This window comes from Harpia harpyja, chromosome 5, assembly GCF_026419915.1.
Source record: "Harpia harpyja isolate bHarHar1 chromosome 5, bHarHar1 primary haplotype, whole genome shotgun sequence".
Lineage (NCBI taxonomy): Eukaryota > Metazoa > Chordata > Aves > Accipitriformes > Accipitridae > Harpia > Harpia harpyja.
The window spans coordinates 51,344,889-51,362,187 of NC_068944.1; the positions used below are offsets into that span (position 1 = coordinate 51,344,889).

The 17,299-nt window shown below is 39.6% G+C and overlaps 1 protein-coding gene across 1 annotated transcript; it reads left to right on the forward strand.

The window, feature by feature from the left end:
- The first annotated feature begins 366 nt into the window (after nt 1–366).
- OSGIN2 (oxidative stress induced growth inhibitor family member 2) lies at nt 367–15,752 on the forward strand. The gene is made up of 6 exons (XM_052787073.1): nt 367–810; nt 3,949–4,103; nt 8,853–8,989; nt 10,995–11,186; nt 11,821–11,912; nt 13,921–15,752. Exons 1-6 carry the CDS (start codon nt 767–769, stop codon nt 14,966–14,968), a joined length of 1,668 nt encoding a protein of 555 aa, XP_052643033.1. The 5' UTR covers nt 367–766; the 3' UTR covers nt 14,969–15,752.
- The last annotated feature ends 1,547 nt before the right edge of the window (nt 15,753–17,299 follow it).

Below are 17,299 nucleotides of genomic sequence, written 5' to 3' on the forward strand. Positions count from 1 at the left end.
CTGTCAATTTCCTCATGCGCATTTCACGTGTGAAACCTGACAGGGCACAGCAGGAAACTCCGGGCCGGGTGGAAGGCGGGGTGATCACCGCCATTGCCGCTGCCACCGCAGCCTGCTGTAATTCACCTCAGTAACCGGAGCCTCCCCCTCTCCTCTCCTCCCCTCCCTCCTTCCCCGCGCCGCCGGCCGAGGCGAGGCCGCAGGTGTGCCCCTGCCGGCGGCGGGAAGGCGGCGCGGCCTGCTCGGGCAGGACCCACGTCGGAGCGGCTACGTGGGCCGCGCCGGGCAGCGGCCCTCGCCTTTCCCGGGGGTGGTTGTGTGCCTCTGGGGGGCCGCGGCAGCCCGAGGAGGTGTCTCCCCGCCGCTGCGCCGCCTTCCCGCTCATCCTTCCTCCGCGCCGGTGCGAGGCCGCGGCTGCCCTCCCCTCCGCGCCGTGCCCGGGGGGAGGCGGCGCGGCCCGCATCCTCCTGCGGGCAGCGGGCGCGGCGCAGCCGCCCGCCTCGGCGCACGGGGCCGCGGCGGGGCCGGGAGGAGGAAGCGGCACCCTCCCCTCCGCTCCGCTCCCCTCCCTGCCGGTGCTGGCGGCGGCTCCTCCTCCCGCGTGTGACCCGCTGCCGCATGTGAGCGGGGAGGAGGGACGGCGCGGCGCGGCGCGGGCCCCAGTGTGGCGGCAGCGGCAGGAGGAGGAGCGGGAGCCGCGGCGCGGCGTCCCCCCGCAGCCTCACCGCTGGGCCCCGCCGGCGCCCCGAGTCCGCCGGCGCTCCCCATGCCCGTGTGGTGCTGCCGCTGCTCCTTGGCCGGTCACTTCAGGTGAGGCGGCGGGGAAAAGCGGCCGCTGGGTCGGGGCGGCTGCCTGCCGCCCCGTCCCCGGCGCGGGCGCCGGGGCGCCGGGGGACTGGGGTGAGGGGAGCGGGCCGGGGGCGGTGCCGGGGAGGACGGCGAGACCGGCGGGCGGGCGGCGAGCGTGGCCGCCGCCGCCCCGGCGCTGCGGCCTCCGCGGGGCTGCTGGCTGGCGGCGGGCGGCCGCGGCGCTCCCCGGCCCCGCACGCCCACCCCCGGCCCCCCCGTCCCGCTCCGCTCCGCTCCGCTCCGGCGGGCAGAGGCGCTTGGCGGGCGAAGCGCGGGGCCGGCGGTGGCGCCCGGGAAGGCGCGCTGTGACCTTGGGCGACGCCGAAGCGCAGCCTGGGCTGATGCTGGGGTTCGCTTCGGGCTTCGTAGCGCTTCACCCGTCGGGGATCCCAGTCCTGATGGGCATCGCTCTTCCCGGCTACTTAAAAGAAAAAAAAAAAAAAACCAACAAAAACCAAAGCAGCCATCTGAGAGTGTTACGTTTGCTTCCCAAAGCGTCGACTGGAGACCAAATTTAAATTCCTTTTATATAACGAGTTTTCTGTTAACCGCCCACTACAGTCAGTTTACTTAATTTTTTTTTTTTTTCTAAAAGTATGTAGGGAATTCTGGGATCTTTCAAAACTGCTACCTGGAAAAAGCATCTTTTATTAAAATAACTTGCAGCAAATTAAGGCAGTTATTATGAAAGAATTATTTTCTTATCCAAAGGGAGAAAAACGTTTATGTATGTGCTGTGGTTTTTTCTCTTAATGGGTTTTTCATATCAGTTAAAAATAAAAGGAATTAACTGAAAAGCACTAAAAAGAAAAAAAAAAAAGATGAACATGTTTAGAATCTAGATGTTTGACAGAACGTGATTCTCTAGATTATCTGGTGTCATACCAGATATAGGTAATACCAGCATCAGGTAAACTAAGCACGAGCTTTGGAACTGGCTCATCTTTGTGCCCACTTGCATCTCTGCAGGACTAGAGCTGTAGACGTTTGGACCAAATCCCCACCACTGCAAAGCTATCCACCATGAGTCTTTATCAAGATAAAAACTTCTGGTACTTGGTGTCTTTCAGTATTGTTCAGAGCTTAGGAAGAAGGTGGCCCCTAACTTAAGCTCTTACTGAGTTCTGGTATGATTTTCTTGCAAAGGAAGAACATGCTCCCGACAGCACTCCTTCATCTGCTTTGTCTGGACGATAGCTGAGAAACTGCGTGTTGTGTGTGGATGTTTCTGTGCAAAATTAGATTCTGTGCTAACCCAGTTGGGTAGTTTGTGGTACACTGTCTAAGCTGCACAGAAGCAACATTTTTATTGTTAAAGATTCTTTTGTAGCCTACGACAGTGTGTATATATCCCATAAAAGAGGCTTTGAAATGTTTCTTTTGGTTTTTATCTTCTATCCAGCACAGCAAGTATATTAAAACCACACTAAAACATGCATGCTCCCTTTCAGCCTGTCTTTCGCAAAGCATAGGGTAGTATTGCCTTAGTTAACTTTGAGCAAAGGCTGGAAAATAATATAGTCTACCTGTGCCTATCTAAAAGCAGAGGTGAAAAAAGCAGTGTGATAATTAGATATGCTCTCTCTGACTTCTGCTCGTCTTCATCTAACTCATGCTGGTTGTATGTTATGTGTCTCCAAGATCATGAAGAGCTAATGTGCAGCTGTAATCAAACAGTAAGCACTTAATTTGCAAACTTTTTTTGTTGTAGTGCAGGGAATGCAGGTATCAAGTACTTGCTTTCTGTAATAAATACAACCTTAGAATAGCTCCCCACTCTTTTTAACATGGAAATAACCATCAGAGAGATGTATTACATATAGTGTGCTAGTGCTGTTATTACTGTACAGCTCTGTCTCGAGTTTACTTCAGACTTCCCCATTGAGTAGAGGCTTTTGAAATACGTAGCAGAACCTTCGGTGTTGTGGGAGTTGAGATGGCGCATAGTGTACCTGGCTTCTTGAAGGCCGTGGGAATTGGATCAGTGTCTTACGCTTTTGGTCCTGTGTAGAAAATAATCCCTGAAATCCTAGAATAGCTTTAAGATACGCAGGTTCTTAGGAAATAAGAGTACTTTTATTTATTAAGTTAATAATTAAACTGTGTTTGTAAAGAGAAAAATGTTTAGATTGGTTGACTGGGGTATTTTTAATTAAAAAGTTGTGAAGTTGTATTTTGAAGACTTAATAAAACAACTGCCAATAACAGACTATGTTTAATTTTCCCCTGCCTTTGTGGCTAAAGTGATAGTGTGCGCTTCTTCAGTGGCCTGGAAAGGCTTCAGAAAGGGCTCCTAAATAATTAAACAGGAAACAATATAAAACAAGTGTTCGTAGTCTAGAAGCACATTTAGATGGTGAAGAGTTATGAGGGGAACCTGAGTAGATGTTGCAGGGAAAGAACTGAGAAATCTAGGAAGGTGACTAGGGGTAAAAGCAGTCTGCCGTGCAGTAGCTGAGCTGACTGCATGGCAATTCCTTTTATAAAAAGTTTTCTTTTAACAGTGGTAAAATGGGCTGTGTCTAGGGCTTACAGGGATCACACTTTTCTCCATCTTCAACGCCACTGCCAGCTTTAACCAGCCTTGCTTCTACGCGAACAGAAATTTGTTGAGGCGCAGTCCTCTGTGGTGCTTAGCAGGTAGAAAGGGATGCGAACGGCTGCTGTTGTGCATTAGCTGCTCCTTCAGCCTTTGGCTGGCCTTAATGTTGTTAATTGGCTAGGCAGTGTGTATCTCTCCTCTTTTGATAAGGATAATGAGGATGAGTTCTGCTGTGTGTGGGATCAAAATAATGCTTGTTGGTTATACTTTGGCTTTGTATAAACTGAAATTAGAAATCTGCAGCTCTGCAGAGCCATCTGTGCCTTTTTGTTGTCCTTCTGTAGACTTTCTAGGAGAAAGTGGACTTTTTAAAAATCTTCTGTTAGAAAAGCTGTGCTGAAAAGTAAAATTTTGTAGATTGGATGAAGCATATCTGTTTTGGTCTCGGTTTTGCCAATTCCATAGCTTTTAAAGTAAACTTTATTTTTGAAGAGACTGTGCTGACAACAGTTCAACTGTTTCATTTTAGTTTTCTCCCATCTGTCCTTCTTAATTAGAAGTTACAGCGGCCCTGAAACCGAAGGACAGCTTTTGAATTCCTTCGTCCAGTATTTTGGTGACAGCCTCGGGAGGAAGATCAAAAGAATGCCATTAATTGAAGAAACTGTTCTGCCTGGAGACTCAATCCTTACTCTGCCTGTAGTAATAATAGGTGAGTTTTTTCACTTTTAAGATTCTCTGTCACTGCCATTGCCTTTATAGACCTTGCTGCATGAAGTCATTTATCGTTAAATAACTAATGCTTAGCATCCTTACAGTGAAGATGTTTATTAGAGTAACACAGTTGTTATGATTAACAACAGTACCATAAAATTATGTTAAGGGACTTGCTATTGGAGTATATTTTAATTCAAACTGTGCTTTGACAAAATAAGCCACATTATTTGGCAGCAGATACGTGAGTCTTAACAGAACAGAAGAACTGTTTTGATTCTAGTCTTGATCACATGGTTTGATTAATGTGATAGGTCTGCTTCAGGTTGCATGGAGGTTGTTGATGGTGCGCCAGTAGAAGTTTGTGGGGTCAGATGGGACAGTGAAAAGCATCATGTAAAATGTCTGCTGTATGTTGGTTAGATGCTAACCTCTCTCATTAATTGCCTTTTTCTTTGTTGCATCCATCACTAACATCTGAATATTGTCCCATCTTTCCCAAATTGAATCCAAGTCAGTTCAGCCAGTTTAAAACAATAAACTGTAGTCTTAATTAAATAGTTAAAGACTTGTGCTTGCTGAATGACAGGATAGCAGAGGGAGCAGGCTCCTTAGGTACAGAGCTTAATTGGGAGTGCCAGGATGATTTGTATTGGGCCAAGGTTTTTCAGCAACAGCTGCTCGCCAGCTCCTTACTGCCATGACTTGATGAAGGGATAAAGAAAAGATCTGGAGTAAAGGAGGTTTTCAATAATCTAGTCCAAAGCTGTTGGGACTACAGGAAACCAACAGCTTTAACTGTACCTGCAAACAAGCAGAGATTCCAGAGAATGATGTTTCAACGTAATGTGCTCACAGTAAATCTCCACAACTTTGAAAGATTGGTGTTTGTACAGCGCCTGTTCTCAAAGCTCTCTTCATGATAGCTTAAAATAGTGCTCGTGTAATAGACTTACGTGGATGTGACAGACCTGAATCGCTTGCTGAGTTCTGCATCATAGTTGAAGAGCAACAGTTTCTTGGCATTTTGTCAACCTTAGTATAGGTTTGCCATATGGTTAATGACTCAGTTTTCACTGTTTAGTTTTCAAATATGCATTATGCAAATACCTGTGCTCAATACTTATTTTGTCTAGAGCGCCTTTCTATGTGCTGACACCCAACACAGCTGCCTTGACTGTTTCTCCATGAAAAACAAATACATTGCCCAAATGCTTTTTCACAGACAAGTTTGAGACACTTCACAAGCTGATCTTCTCCATCGGCAACCTATTATCAGTAATTAATTGGCTGTCTGAAGAGCCTTAAAAGGGATCTAAAATGATTTAATAATGTAGTAGAAGAATACAAAAAGAGCTGTCATCCCCCCCATAAACACACACTGTCTACTGGTTTAATCTTCTCTGTGTGATTCCTGTACAGCTGGAGTTAAACATACTTTTAGCTTCCTAGTGCCTCCATCTTCTCATTGCACTGTTTTATTAATCAGAAAGAAAAAGATAGCACATGTGTAAGCAGTTAACTTAATGACGGAGCAATAACTTATATTCCCCTTTTTTTAACTTCACCATCCCCTTTTTCCCTGTATGATGCCCAATTTAAGATTTGATTCTAAGCTTGTGCTGCATATTGTACTGCAGTTCTGCATAGAGTACTAAGCTACTGTGGTAATATTAAGTAACTTCTGTGCTGTACCTGTCTTCAAGAAATTCAGAAGAAATGGATATATTCTGTTTGAATGAGTTGGGACTGAAGAATTTCATGCTGGAGCTTTTAAGTCTAGAGTATGTTCTGTGCTAAACACTTTCACCTTCTGCACTAGTTTTGATCATTACTGTGTAAACGCTGTTTTAAATTTTCATCCAAATAACGTGTCTGTTACGATGTTTGAAGTTGATTATTTGCTTTAAATTTAGACACATAATGTAAAAATGATTGTACTGTAGTTTACTGTTGATTAGGAGAAGCTGCTGCTGGTATTCAAACAAAATATTAACTGCTCCTTAAATGAACAGGGCCATGGTGTTTTGGGGTATATTGATTGTATATCTAAAGTTTGTATAATAGTAGTATCTCTCAGTTGCGATCTGAGCTGTTATTGGAGGTATCGTGTGTAAATAAAGAGCAAACTCCTCTGGTATAAATTTCTCATTTAAAAAAGTTTTTGTTTGTTTGTTTGTTTGTTTGTTTTCCCCAAGGATTTTCTGAGAAAATCATAGCAAGTCTAATTGCAGACCTTGCAGCTGAATCTTCATCTTGTGTGTTCTTGAGAGCATATCTACAAGGGAATTTCTTTCCCTTGGACTCAGTCTGCTCAAAGAATAGGAGCTGGGTTTGGATCAGCTTTCTGGATGGTCCCAGGGGAGTGGCTAGGGAGCTCAGTGACAGTAATTCACCTTAACATAATCCCATCCTCAGTAATTTCCTTGGCCCTTGCCAGTCTTTGTTTTGCAACTTTTGTTATCCATTTGGTTCTTTTTAGTCTTGCACAGTAGGAATAATCTTTAGCATGGTGTCCTTGGATATGGCACATATTTTCCTCTTTCCATTGTGGATTAGCTTCCCTTACAACCTACTAGGAAAAAAAACCTAGCTGTGCACTTGTAAAAAAACCAAATTTCTTTATTGTGCACAGGATGTAATTCTAAAACCAGGTAAGAATTTACTCAGTCACGGGAATGCTCATGAACTACTGGTATGATTAGAATGTTTTCACAACTTCATATGATATTGTTATGGATGGTTTCAGCATATTGCTAAGGTTCTCTCTCGCATCCATCTTATGTGGCAAGTGGGTGACAGGAGGGGGGCTTGAATCTGTTTTAAGCTTTAAATTCCTGGACTGAAGCATACCCAGCTATCTCATGCTGATCTAGTTGTGGGAGGGTAGAACAGTGTGAGAGTAAGGAAGAGCGTTTTCACTGTCTGAAAGATTCTTTATGGTCTTTTTTGTAAATGGCAAAATAGGAATCAAAGTGGTTTGGGAAATAATATAGGCAGGATCACCAATATTTAAACCTTTTATTACAGACTTTTGATTTAACTGTCTTGAAGATCCCAGTGATGGAAATCCATGGCTTTCCTAGACAGTCTTTTTCCAGTGCTTTGTGGTCCTTATGCCTTTATTTTTGCCTCCATATTAGGGTGTAAAAACTAAATTGTTTGGTAGGAGCCATTGTGCAATCTCACATACTTATTTGGGTTCTAGGCCTTCAGAGAAAACATGCTTATTGAAGATTTCTTATAACTTAGCAGTCTCAGCCTTTGAAGAACTCATCTGTAGTGAGCCTAAATGATTTTCTCATAGCCCATGGCTGTGACCGGTCTACGCACACAGCGTTGTAATAAAGTATGGGATATACTGCTGCTGGGGACTAGAGTGATGAGTGTAGCCTGGTGGAGGAGGAAGAAGAGATCCAATGTATGAAGAGACCGGGAATGAACAGGGTCTCAGCAAACTGATGGGGGATTTAGGGACTGGGAAATCAGAAAAGGGAGAACAGACAGGCATTGGAGAAATGGGATTCTTAACAGGTGATGGAAATAGTGTCTGCAAAGGTGATGGGGAACAGGAAACAGGTAAACTCTTGAGATGGAGAGTTGAAAAGGTAGGAAGTAAGAGCTAACATCCTAATGAGTGCTATATAAAAACATGAATACATTAGTAACTTTAGCTCGGGATTTGAATAGCGTCTGGTAAATGCCATGTGTGCCACTCTAGATGAAAACAAAGACAAAATACTGAATACTGCCTCATTAGGAGAACACTGTGCTTTTCATTCATTTAATGAGGAAGAGGAGCTATAGGAATAACAGTACATAGTCACGTGTTTAAATTCTGTATCATACCACATACTTTTCTGACTTTAGCTTTCCCTAGCTTTCGATACCTGACTTTACAACATGAACATTACTTCTTTATTTGCATGTTATAAATATGGTCCCCTACTTTGTTTAATACTAGTCAAATAAATAGAAATAATTACCTTATGGTAATGTTTTGGTCCCATCAATTTCACATCTTTAATAACATTTTGAAAATAAGTTAGTCTATTAAAATTGCAATAATGCACATATATGAATTATAAAATGCGACAGAAAGGATATAGAAAGATGTTTGAATTGATATTGTTGCTGAACGATGAATGTGGTCTTATATGAGTTTCTTGTACTTCACTTATCTACTGTATCTGTCTTCACTCAGCTTTTACACTGCTATTGTGCTGTGTCTGTAACTTCTCATCTGACTTGCAATCTTCAGCTTTCTGCTTGCCTCTTTCTTCCTTTCATTTTATGGGCAGACCTGAAGACCATATGCTCTAGATAGTCTTTCTGTTCTGTGTTTTACAGTACCCAGTGTAAATGGGAACGCAAAGTTGTAAGATGGCAATAATGTTCGGGTATCACTTTGATTGACAGGCAGACCAGATCTTATCCATTGGGCCATTTTCACACAAGAACAATGAATTTGACATACTAAATTATGAAACTCCTTTATATCCATTTTGTTTCATGGTGTAAACAGTCATACATACATTCCTTGTTATCTGAAAAAGATTTTGCTCAGTTTATTTGGAAGAAGTTCCTATGGTAGGCTTTATTTTACTGTGAAGTTTATAAGCTGCTTTGAATCAGGACAGTATGGCATTATACTACTTCATTATGATTTTGTTGCTGCTTATTTAGTGACTTACAAACTTCAGGTTATTGACGTTTTTACTGAAGCAGTAACTTCTTTCTTTAATAGGAAATGGACCTTCGGGAATTTGTCTTTCTTATCTGCTCTCTGGATACAGGCCATATTTATCTCCTGAAGCTATACACCCAAACCCCGTTCTACATACAAAATTAGAAGAAGCTCGACATCTTTCCATTGTTGATCAAGTAAGCTTTGTTTGCCATCTTGTCTAGCTCTTTTCCTACTGCAAGCTGGATTATGAAACAGTAGCCTTTCTTTAATGATCCTGTTTAAATGCTTTTGCAACTTACATAAGTAGTGCCACAGACAAGAAAAGACTTAATATTCTCACCCCACAAAGAATTAGCCCCCAGTAAAGCTCAGTAACTGTGTGGCCTCAGACAACTAGCTTTATCTCTTGGGCTCTCTTTTTTCCATCTGTAAAATAAAGAACAGTATATACCTTCTTCAGTGGCTTGTTACAAATTATATGTAGGGCACTTCAGATGAAAAGCAATGCATTTTAAGAACTGCTTATCCAAAAAAATTCTGCAGATTGCATTGTGAAGAACCAGCCTACTTACCTAATCTTATTTCTAAGGCATTAATAAGTTATTTTGTTATTCTGTTAATTTAAATAGAATCAGCTCGTGACCATTAGATCCAATCCTGGGGCATGTGGTGGTTTTTGTGGTTCTTGAGGGCTCTTTGTGGTGTTTTTGGTTTTACAGTCTGCCCTTTGTTGTGTTCTTACTACTTGCCTAAAGTGTCTAAAGCACCACTTGGTCAGTGAGTAGCTGATGCAGGAATTCCAGCTTTCATGTCCTAGGATGTTTGTGTGCTATCATCAAAGAACACATGCTGCTAACATACTTCAAGTTAAAATCTTACTAAATAGTACAATTCTCATTAAGGCTTCATTTTTAGTAACATTAGGGACAGACATCCTCTGTAAACGCAACCCATTTTTCTTTCCTGAACAGTATGCATCCTTCAGTGTTTGTGTTGCACTCACAATTGCTCTTGTGCTGTATCTGTTATCCTTGTGTACATACAATTTTTCTGATTTAATTAGTTAAATTTTCTCCATTATTTTTCTCCACACTTGTCCATTTGTTTGCCATGTTATCATTGATTTCTACTCTACTCACTATACTCCCAATGGATTACTTACAATGCTATCACTAACTGTATTGCCTGGGTGACTAATTTATTTGAAATACAAACATGCATATGTGTTTGTAGTGGGGAGGTAGGGGTGGTTTGGCTTTGGGTTTTGTTTTGGGGTTTGGGTTTTTTTGTTTGTTTTTGTTTTAGTGCTGTGCTGTTTGCATGTAATACTTATCTTAGGTCTCAAGGTTTATTTTTTTGGCAGGAGAGTAAGTTGCCCAAACTTTTGGCTACAGATGTTTGTTTCATGTATTTCATCCTGGCCTGACCTGCTGATATTTTCCCAATTTAGGAAGCTAAACTGTCCTGTCTTTGTTAGCAAAAATTGGCCTTACAGCCAATTCTTTCTTCAAATCTTTATTCTCTCTTCAAATATTTGCTATTACATCATGAAATTTTTAGAACACGGCTGATTAATAGCTGCTGAAATGTGAACATTTTACAAACTTCTAGAAATTGTTCTCAACATTAACTGCTTTGTAAAATAAGCCTAATTTTAATTAATTTTTAAAAATAATACTTACAATACCTCCATTATTTCAAAATATAATAAAGTTAGTGTCAAAACTACCTAAGAGCTGTCAAAGGAGCTTCTTCTACTTGATCTTTAAAACTTAATGTTTTTAGATTCCAAGTTTGCTTTATCAAAATGGGGCTCCTAGAAATACTAGCAATTCTTTGTTAAAAGCAGTCCGCTAGCTATAAATGTAAATGTTACTAAGTTGCTCTGATCTCTGAATGTTTGTCCCTATATTTCTTTTTCTACAATGAATTTGAAATACTGACCTGCCTCGGTATTACTGTTATTAACATGTAATTTTTAAATGAGTGAAATGTATTATTCAGAGCTATAGAAGAACTGAATCATGGCAGTTATTTCTGAAAAGTGTTTTGACTGAATCTCTACATTAAACTTATCTCTACTTAAAATGCAGCTTGAACTAATTGTGGTTTCTGTTGAAATTCAACTTCATGGTATGTCAGAATACCACGATGAACAGTAAAAGTTGCATGAACATACCACTTTTTTTCATACTTCAGGATCTGGAGTACCTGTCGGAAGGCCTCGAAGGACGCTCTTCAAACCCAGTTGCAGTGCTTTTTGATACATTGCTTCATCCTGATGCTGACTTTGGGTATGACTACCCGCCAGTTTTGCACTGGAAGCTAGAACAACATAATTATATTCCCCATATAGTGCTTGGTAAAGGACCACCTGGTGGGGCTTGGCATGTGAGTAAAAATTTCATACCACTTCTAGGGTAACTTGATAATTTTGTGGTTTGGAGGTTTTTCTTACTGCCTAAGGCTGTTTTAGATAGTAATGGCAATTGCAGTTTCAATTGCTCAATTACCAAAGCCCAGATATGTTGTGGAGATGAGAAAGGAAGGAAAAAGTTGTCCTTCCTCTGGGGATTTGTGAGCATGACTGTAGTCTTATGTGTTTTTTTACTGGTTTTAATTTAATGAATTATAATGAAGAGTATTTTCTGACTTTTTTCTCTTGTCTGCATTGTTTCCAGGTGCTTTTATACAAAATCTTAAATCTTAATGTGTTCTGTGCTGTTGGTTTCACTTTTTTCCTTCTTGTTTTGTATTTTAAATAACTTTCAGTTATTATTTATTTAGTTCCCCTTTCACTTGTTCGCTCTTCACCTCTGCTTTATTAGATCATCTAGTTGCTCATTAAAATAGTATCTAACTGTAACACGAAAATAGTTCATCAACACTTCATGTAATGTCCTGGTATTGTTATGTTCTGGTATTTTATTGCTCTAAATGAGTACAAGGAGAACTTCACTGTGTTTTACATAAATGTATCCATTTGAAATGTATCTGGTCATGCATCTTGGTTTTTTCTCCATAGGCCATGGAAGGCTCTATGCTAACAATCAGTTTTGGAGACTGGATGGAATTGCCTGGCCTCACCTTTAAGGATTGGGCAGCTAGCAAACGCAGGTAAAGATATTGCATAATGTATTTGGGAAACCTAGTTGCTATAAGAATCCAGATAACATTAGTTTATGAACTGGAAAACATTCAAACATCATTGTTCACAGGAGGGCTTCTTTTTTTGTTTATGAAATTGCCTGATGGCACTGGAAATTATTCTGCTGTATGTACTCTGATGGAAAAAAATGAACAATGGTTGGCCAGAGTAATTGCTTTGAGTGCATTGAAAGTATACATACTAGCAGTGGTGTGTTTTAGCAACGTTTCATAAAGAAGCACTGTTACTGTAAGCAGTTTCAGTCAGAGTTGAGGGAAGATTGAGGGAGGAATTTAAAATCTACAGAAGTATTGGAAGTTCCTCTTTCAACATGGATGCAGCTTAAATTGCTGTGCATACTAGATTTCTTGTAATTCAGGAAGGTGTATATTTCAGTATTTGCTTTTATAGGCAAAGCTGCAGCATCTGAAATGTTGCTATCTATGAACTTTAATTTTAAGAGCATAATTCAGTATTTCCCAATGTTATTTTCTAGTATTAAGTTTCTTGGAAAAATTTCAGAGACAAAAAATTACTGTCTTGTACAAGCTCACTGTTTTTATTTCAGTTATACAATTAGTTCACAAAGGTCCGTGTCAGCAGATGAACCTAGGAACACTCTACATAAGCTTTTTCTAAAATTTTAATTTTCCTGACTTTCTTCTAGCAAAATCAAAGAAAGTTGTTCTTGTACCACGTATGGCAAAAGAAGCAGAATTACTTGGGCATATGTCTTTAAGGGCAGACTTATTTCAGGACAACACTTGTAGTGAAGAAACCGTACCTTTGTTCTTTAATCGCTTTCTTAGATAACCACAGTAATCTTGCCTCCTTACTAACTGAAATCCCATAAGCTGCTTATTATCTGAAGCTAACTTGTTTATATTACAGTTTTCAACAATACTAAAACCAGAAATGCTGACCTGTTATACTCCAATTAAACATACTTAAAAGTATTGATGATAATGAAAACTTCTAGTCATGTAAAATAGTTTCCTAAGTTTCATTCTAACAGGTGTCACACTGTCGCATTATCCTCTTCAATAAATATCTCATCAGGCTTTTCATAGTAACCTGAACATTTAAAGGTACATATGCTATTATCTTGTTAATCTATAAGAATGAGTAGCCCAATTTCTTGTAAATATGCTTTTAAGCGTAATTCAGTGGCAATCCTGATGTTCACTACTGTTTCTTTGGCCTACTTCCTAGAGCTTACTTCTAAAGAAGCAGCAAAATTCATGCACCTGTTCAAAATAATTACATTTTCAGCTTATTTTTTATAAATGAGAATGCAATAAACATGGCAAAAGCATAAATGTAATACCAGGATTGCAGTGCAAACATGTTTTTTATTGGACACTTGGACATCATCATCCTGTTTATGTAGTTGCATTATAGTTCTGTCATACTTGCTTTGTTCATTCCTGTGATATGGAACTACTTAATTTGGTACTTACTGAACTTATCTGTACCCAAGGGAGAGGTCTTTTGCAAGGTATAATGAAGAATACTTGACTCAAGTAATGTATCAAACCTAGAGTTTCAAAATTAGCACTTAACAATTACTACGATACTTAATTACTTACCTCCTAAGTAAGGTTATTCTCACTGAGTACAAGGTTAGCCAATATTGTATTGCTGACAGTTGTGATGCTAAACTGGCTTTGTGAAACACTTCCATACAGACCTACTGTGATACTGTAGAGTTTTGTTATGCTTAGCTTGTTAATCACCATAGCACTTTACATTGTAAAGATTTACAACTATTAAAAAAAAGTTGGCTTGTCTGGTATATCAGGAATCAAGAGAACAAATAAAACAAATTGAATGCGTTTAAAGATATGGAACTCGGTGTCAGTTACACGGAGCAGATTGAATCCTCTTAAATTTGACTGTCATGTGGTATGTCATGTATGATATTCAAATTACTGATAAGGTCTAAATATTAACTGGAACCATTCAATTTTGTTTCAGAAATATAAAGAGTGATCGAGTAATACCAGAGGAAATAGCTTGTTATTATAAACACTATGTTAAAGTCATGGGCCTCCAAAAGAATTTCAGAGACAACGTTTACATAACATCAGTATCCAGGCTTTACCGAGGAAAGGATGATGAAGACAGAAATCAACTAAATGAAAATATTTCAACACGGCATTTGGAAATGGAAGATGGACAGAAATCACTGATTAAGAGAAACTGGGAAGTCAGGGGTTATCAGCGAGCAACAGATGGTTCTCATGTGCCCTTCTGCCTCTTTGCTGAGAATGTGGCTCTTGCCACAGGAACCTTTGATTCTCCTGGCCGACTACAAGTTGAAGGAGAAGACTTTCCTTTTGTGCTTCATTCCATGTCTGACTTCGGAGCTGCTATCAGCAAAGGAAAGTTACGTGGGAAGACAGACCCTGTGTTAATTGTGGGTGCTGGACTTACAGCAGCCGATGCAGTACTGTGTGCCTACAACAACAACATCCCAGTAATCCATGTGTTTCGTAGAAGAGTTACCGATACAAGTCTAATTTTCAAACAGTTACCTAAAAAGCTTTACCCTGAATACCATAAGGTCTATCATATGATGTGTACTCAGTCCCATACTGTGGACTCTAATCTACATTCTGCTTACACTAGTTTCCCTGAACACAATGTACTTTCCTTCAAGCCTGAAATGAAATGTGTTCTTCAGAGTGCCTCTGGACTGAAGAAAATTTTGAAGTTTTCTGTAGCCTTAGTTCTGATAGGTTCTCACCCAAATCTTTTCTTTCTAAAGGACCAAGGGCATGGCATAGGGCATCACTCTAATCAGCCCATCACATGCAAGGGGAATCCTATAGAGATTGATCCATACACTTATGAATGCACTAAAGAAGCTAACCTCTTTGCTTTAGGTCCTCTGGTGGGAGACAACTTTGTAAGGTTTTTAAAAGGAGGTGCATTGGGCATTGCACGATGCTTGGCAATAAGACAAAAGAAGAAACATGAATTGATTGAAAGTGGGGATGGAGGAGGTGATGGCGTACCATAAATGAGATATTAGAAACTTTCACATACAGAATTACAGACGTAGTCTAACAGAATACTCACTGACAGCGAAAGTTGATAGCAGTCACATTTCTGTTGTATACAAGTAACCTGCGCTTGTATTGCTTGGTAAAGGTTGCTGATACTACAATACTTCACCTTTTCAAAATACAAAAAATTGATCTGCTATTACAGCTGATCTCTACTCAACTGGAATTACTTCCAGATAAACAGAAAATGAGACTAACTTACATTGACCTGCCTGTCATCTCTTGCTCAGCTAAAAGAGCAGACTTCTCTGGGAAAAGCAATGCCTACCAGAGTGGCTTTACATTTTAGTGTCAAATGTGACAAAATATTCTTACTGTGAAATTAAAAATAACTTCTAAAAGCAGAAATCACTTTGCTTAGTATGAAGTGATTCTTGGTCCCAAAGCAAATTTGGAGCCTTCTGCTTGAAACAAGGATTTTATTTATTTGCCATAGTAATACAAATACCTGGAATGAGCACTTAATAAAATGGTTTTTACTATAAGAACGATTTCTGTAAGGAAGGAGTATTCCTCAACAGTTATAAATTATCCTATTTGATAATTGGAATAAAAGAATAAGCATTCACATTTAATCTTCAATGCATGTTTTGACACAATCCATTAATGTTTTTTCACACTCTGCCTAGAGTCAGTGAGTGCAGAAAGACTAACATGCGATGTTCCCCTACAGTGATACGTACATTTCTGAGAATACTCATTAACGTAAACAATAAAGTACTGATGTAAGTGCTCTTATTACAGTGTCAATATAATGAATATCTAGTGTACTACTGAAAAATTAAGTACATGAGAAAATGTAAGGTTTTTTTGCTTCCTAGCTCAGGAAGACTGAATGGGATCACTTGACTGATCAAGGTGGGTGATAGATATTCTCATCTCCCATTTGACCAAGTATTGGGTTATTTCTCTTTTTTTTCTAGAGCAGCACGTAACACTAAAACTATTTTAGCCTGCAGTTTTTGAAACTTGAAAAAGGGTTATATCTCACAGCCAGCTAAAAAATAAACAAGCCAAACCCAAAACACACATGCCGTAGTTCTATAAATCTTAAAGCTTGTTACGAAAGACAAAGACTTAACTTGTACCTACCTCTGAATTGAAGTTTCACCTTTCTGCTCCATAATGTAAGACCTAGATTTCATTTGCTGGGTTTTAGAGTAGTTTACCTAAACACACTCATGGGTTATTAACCATAGTGAGGTAAGCAACAGCTAGTTAGAAAACTTAAGTTATCTTCCAGAACTCTCAATAGACAAAAGTGCTTGGTTTTAACTGATTTATTACCAAACATTTTAATTCAGGTCCAATGTGATGGAATCAATGTTATTTAATTTTTTGTTTGGGGCTTTTTTGTGTTGAAGAACGTCATGTTAGTTTAAGGTACTGTATTTGCATGATTAAAATCTCCGTATTAGAACTTACATAGATTTTTAAAAGGAAATTAGGCTTAGACTTTGTGAAACTGCTAGTGCTTGCTAGTTTCCCACCTGTCTAACTTTCCTAAGTTGTAGATTCCTATATGCAATAAATGCCTGTTTTCTGTGCCTACTGAATTACGGGGTTCTGTGGCTACTGCAGGCCTTTATGCATCTGAGTAAGTTACTCAGACTTTGGACATAAAAGTTGAAAAGGTAAAGTGTGCAAGGATTAAAATGACTGTATTTTCAATGGAATTCCAAAGTAATTTATGAAATGATGCTACTACTAATAATAAATTTTTGTTTAGAGCCAACTTAATAGCATAAACAAATGAAGCAACATTTATATTAACTTCTGCATTGCCTACATGGTTGGATTTAACCATGCATTGTCAATACTAGTTAAGATACTTTTTTATACTGATATTTGAGCTGGTTTTAATTATGCTAAATTCTAGTCTTATTTTCTTCATAATTGAATTGAGATTCTATAATTTGCTGCCTTTGGCAGAAACTGTGTATATATAAATCTATCCTAAACCTGTGATACCTAATAATTTTAACGGAGAATCAGTGTTATAAGTGCTAAATACTTGATTATAGAACTTTATTGCAGTTAATATATTGGAAATACATCTGTGCTGTGATTAAATTACTTCAGTTTTGTGTCAATATAAATGTCCGAATACAACATACCGTGGCATGTAACTGATTTTTCATTTGTCATGTGAAACATTTAAAATGCCAACAAAACAAAGGAAGCAATTTACTTAAACAGTTATTTTGCAAAAAGGGGGAAAAAGCTTCAAACAGCCAAATCTCTAGCTTCAGCTGCTGCAGCTACTTACAAGCTGTGTGTGTTGT

Coding starts and splice junctions, on each gene's coding strand:
- OSGIN2 (XM_052787073.1), top strand. CDS start 767: ATGCCCGTGTGGTGCTGCCGCTGCTCCTTGGCCGGTCACTTCAG. Junction 811..3,948: donor TCCTTGGCCGGTCACTTCAG/GTGAGGCGGCGG, acceptor CTTCTTAATTAG/AAGTTACAGCGGCCCTGAAA. Junction 8,990..10,994: donor ATCTTTCCATTGTTGATCAA/GTAAGCTTTGTT, acceptor TTCATACTTCAG/GATCTGGAGTACCTGTCGGA.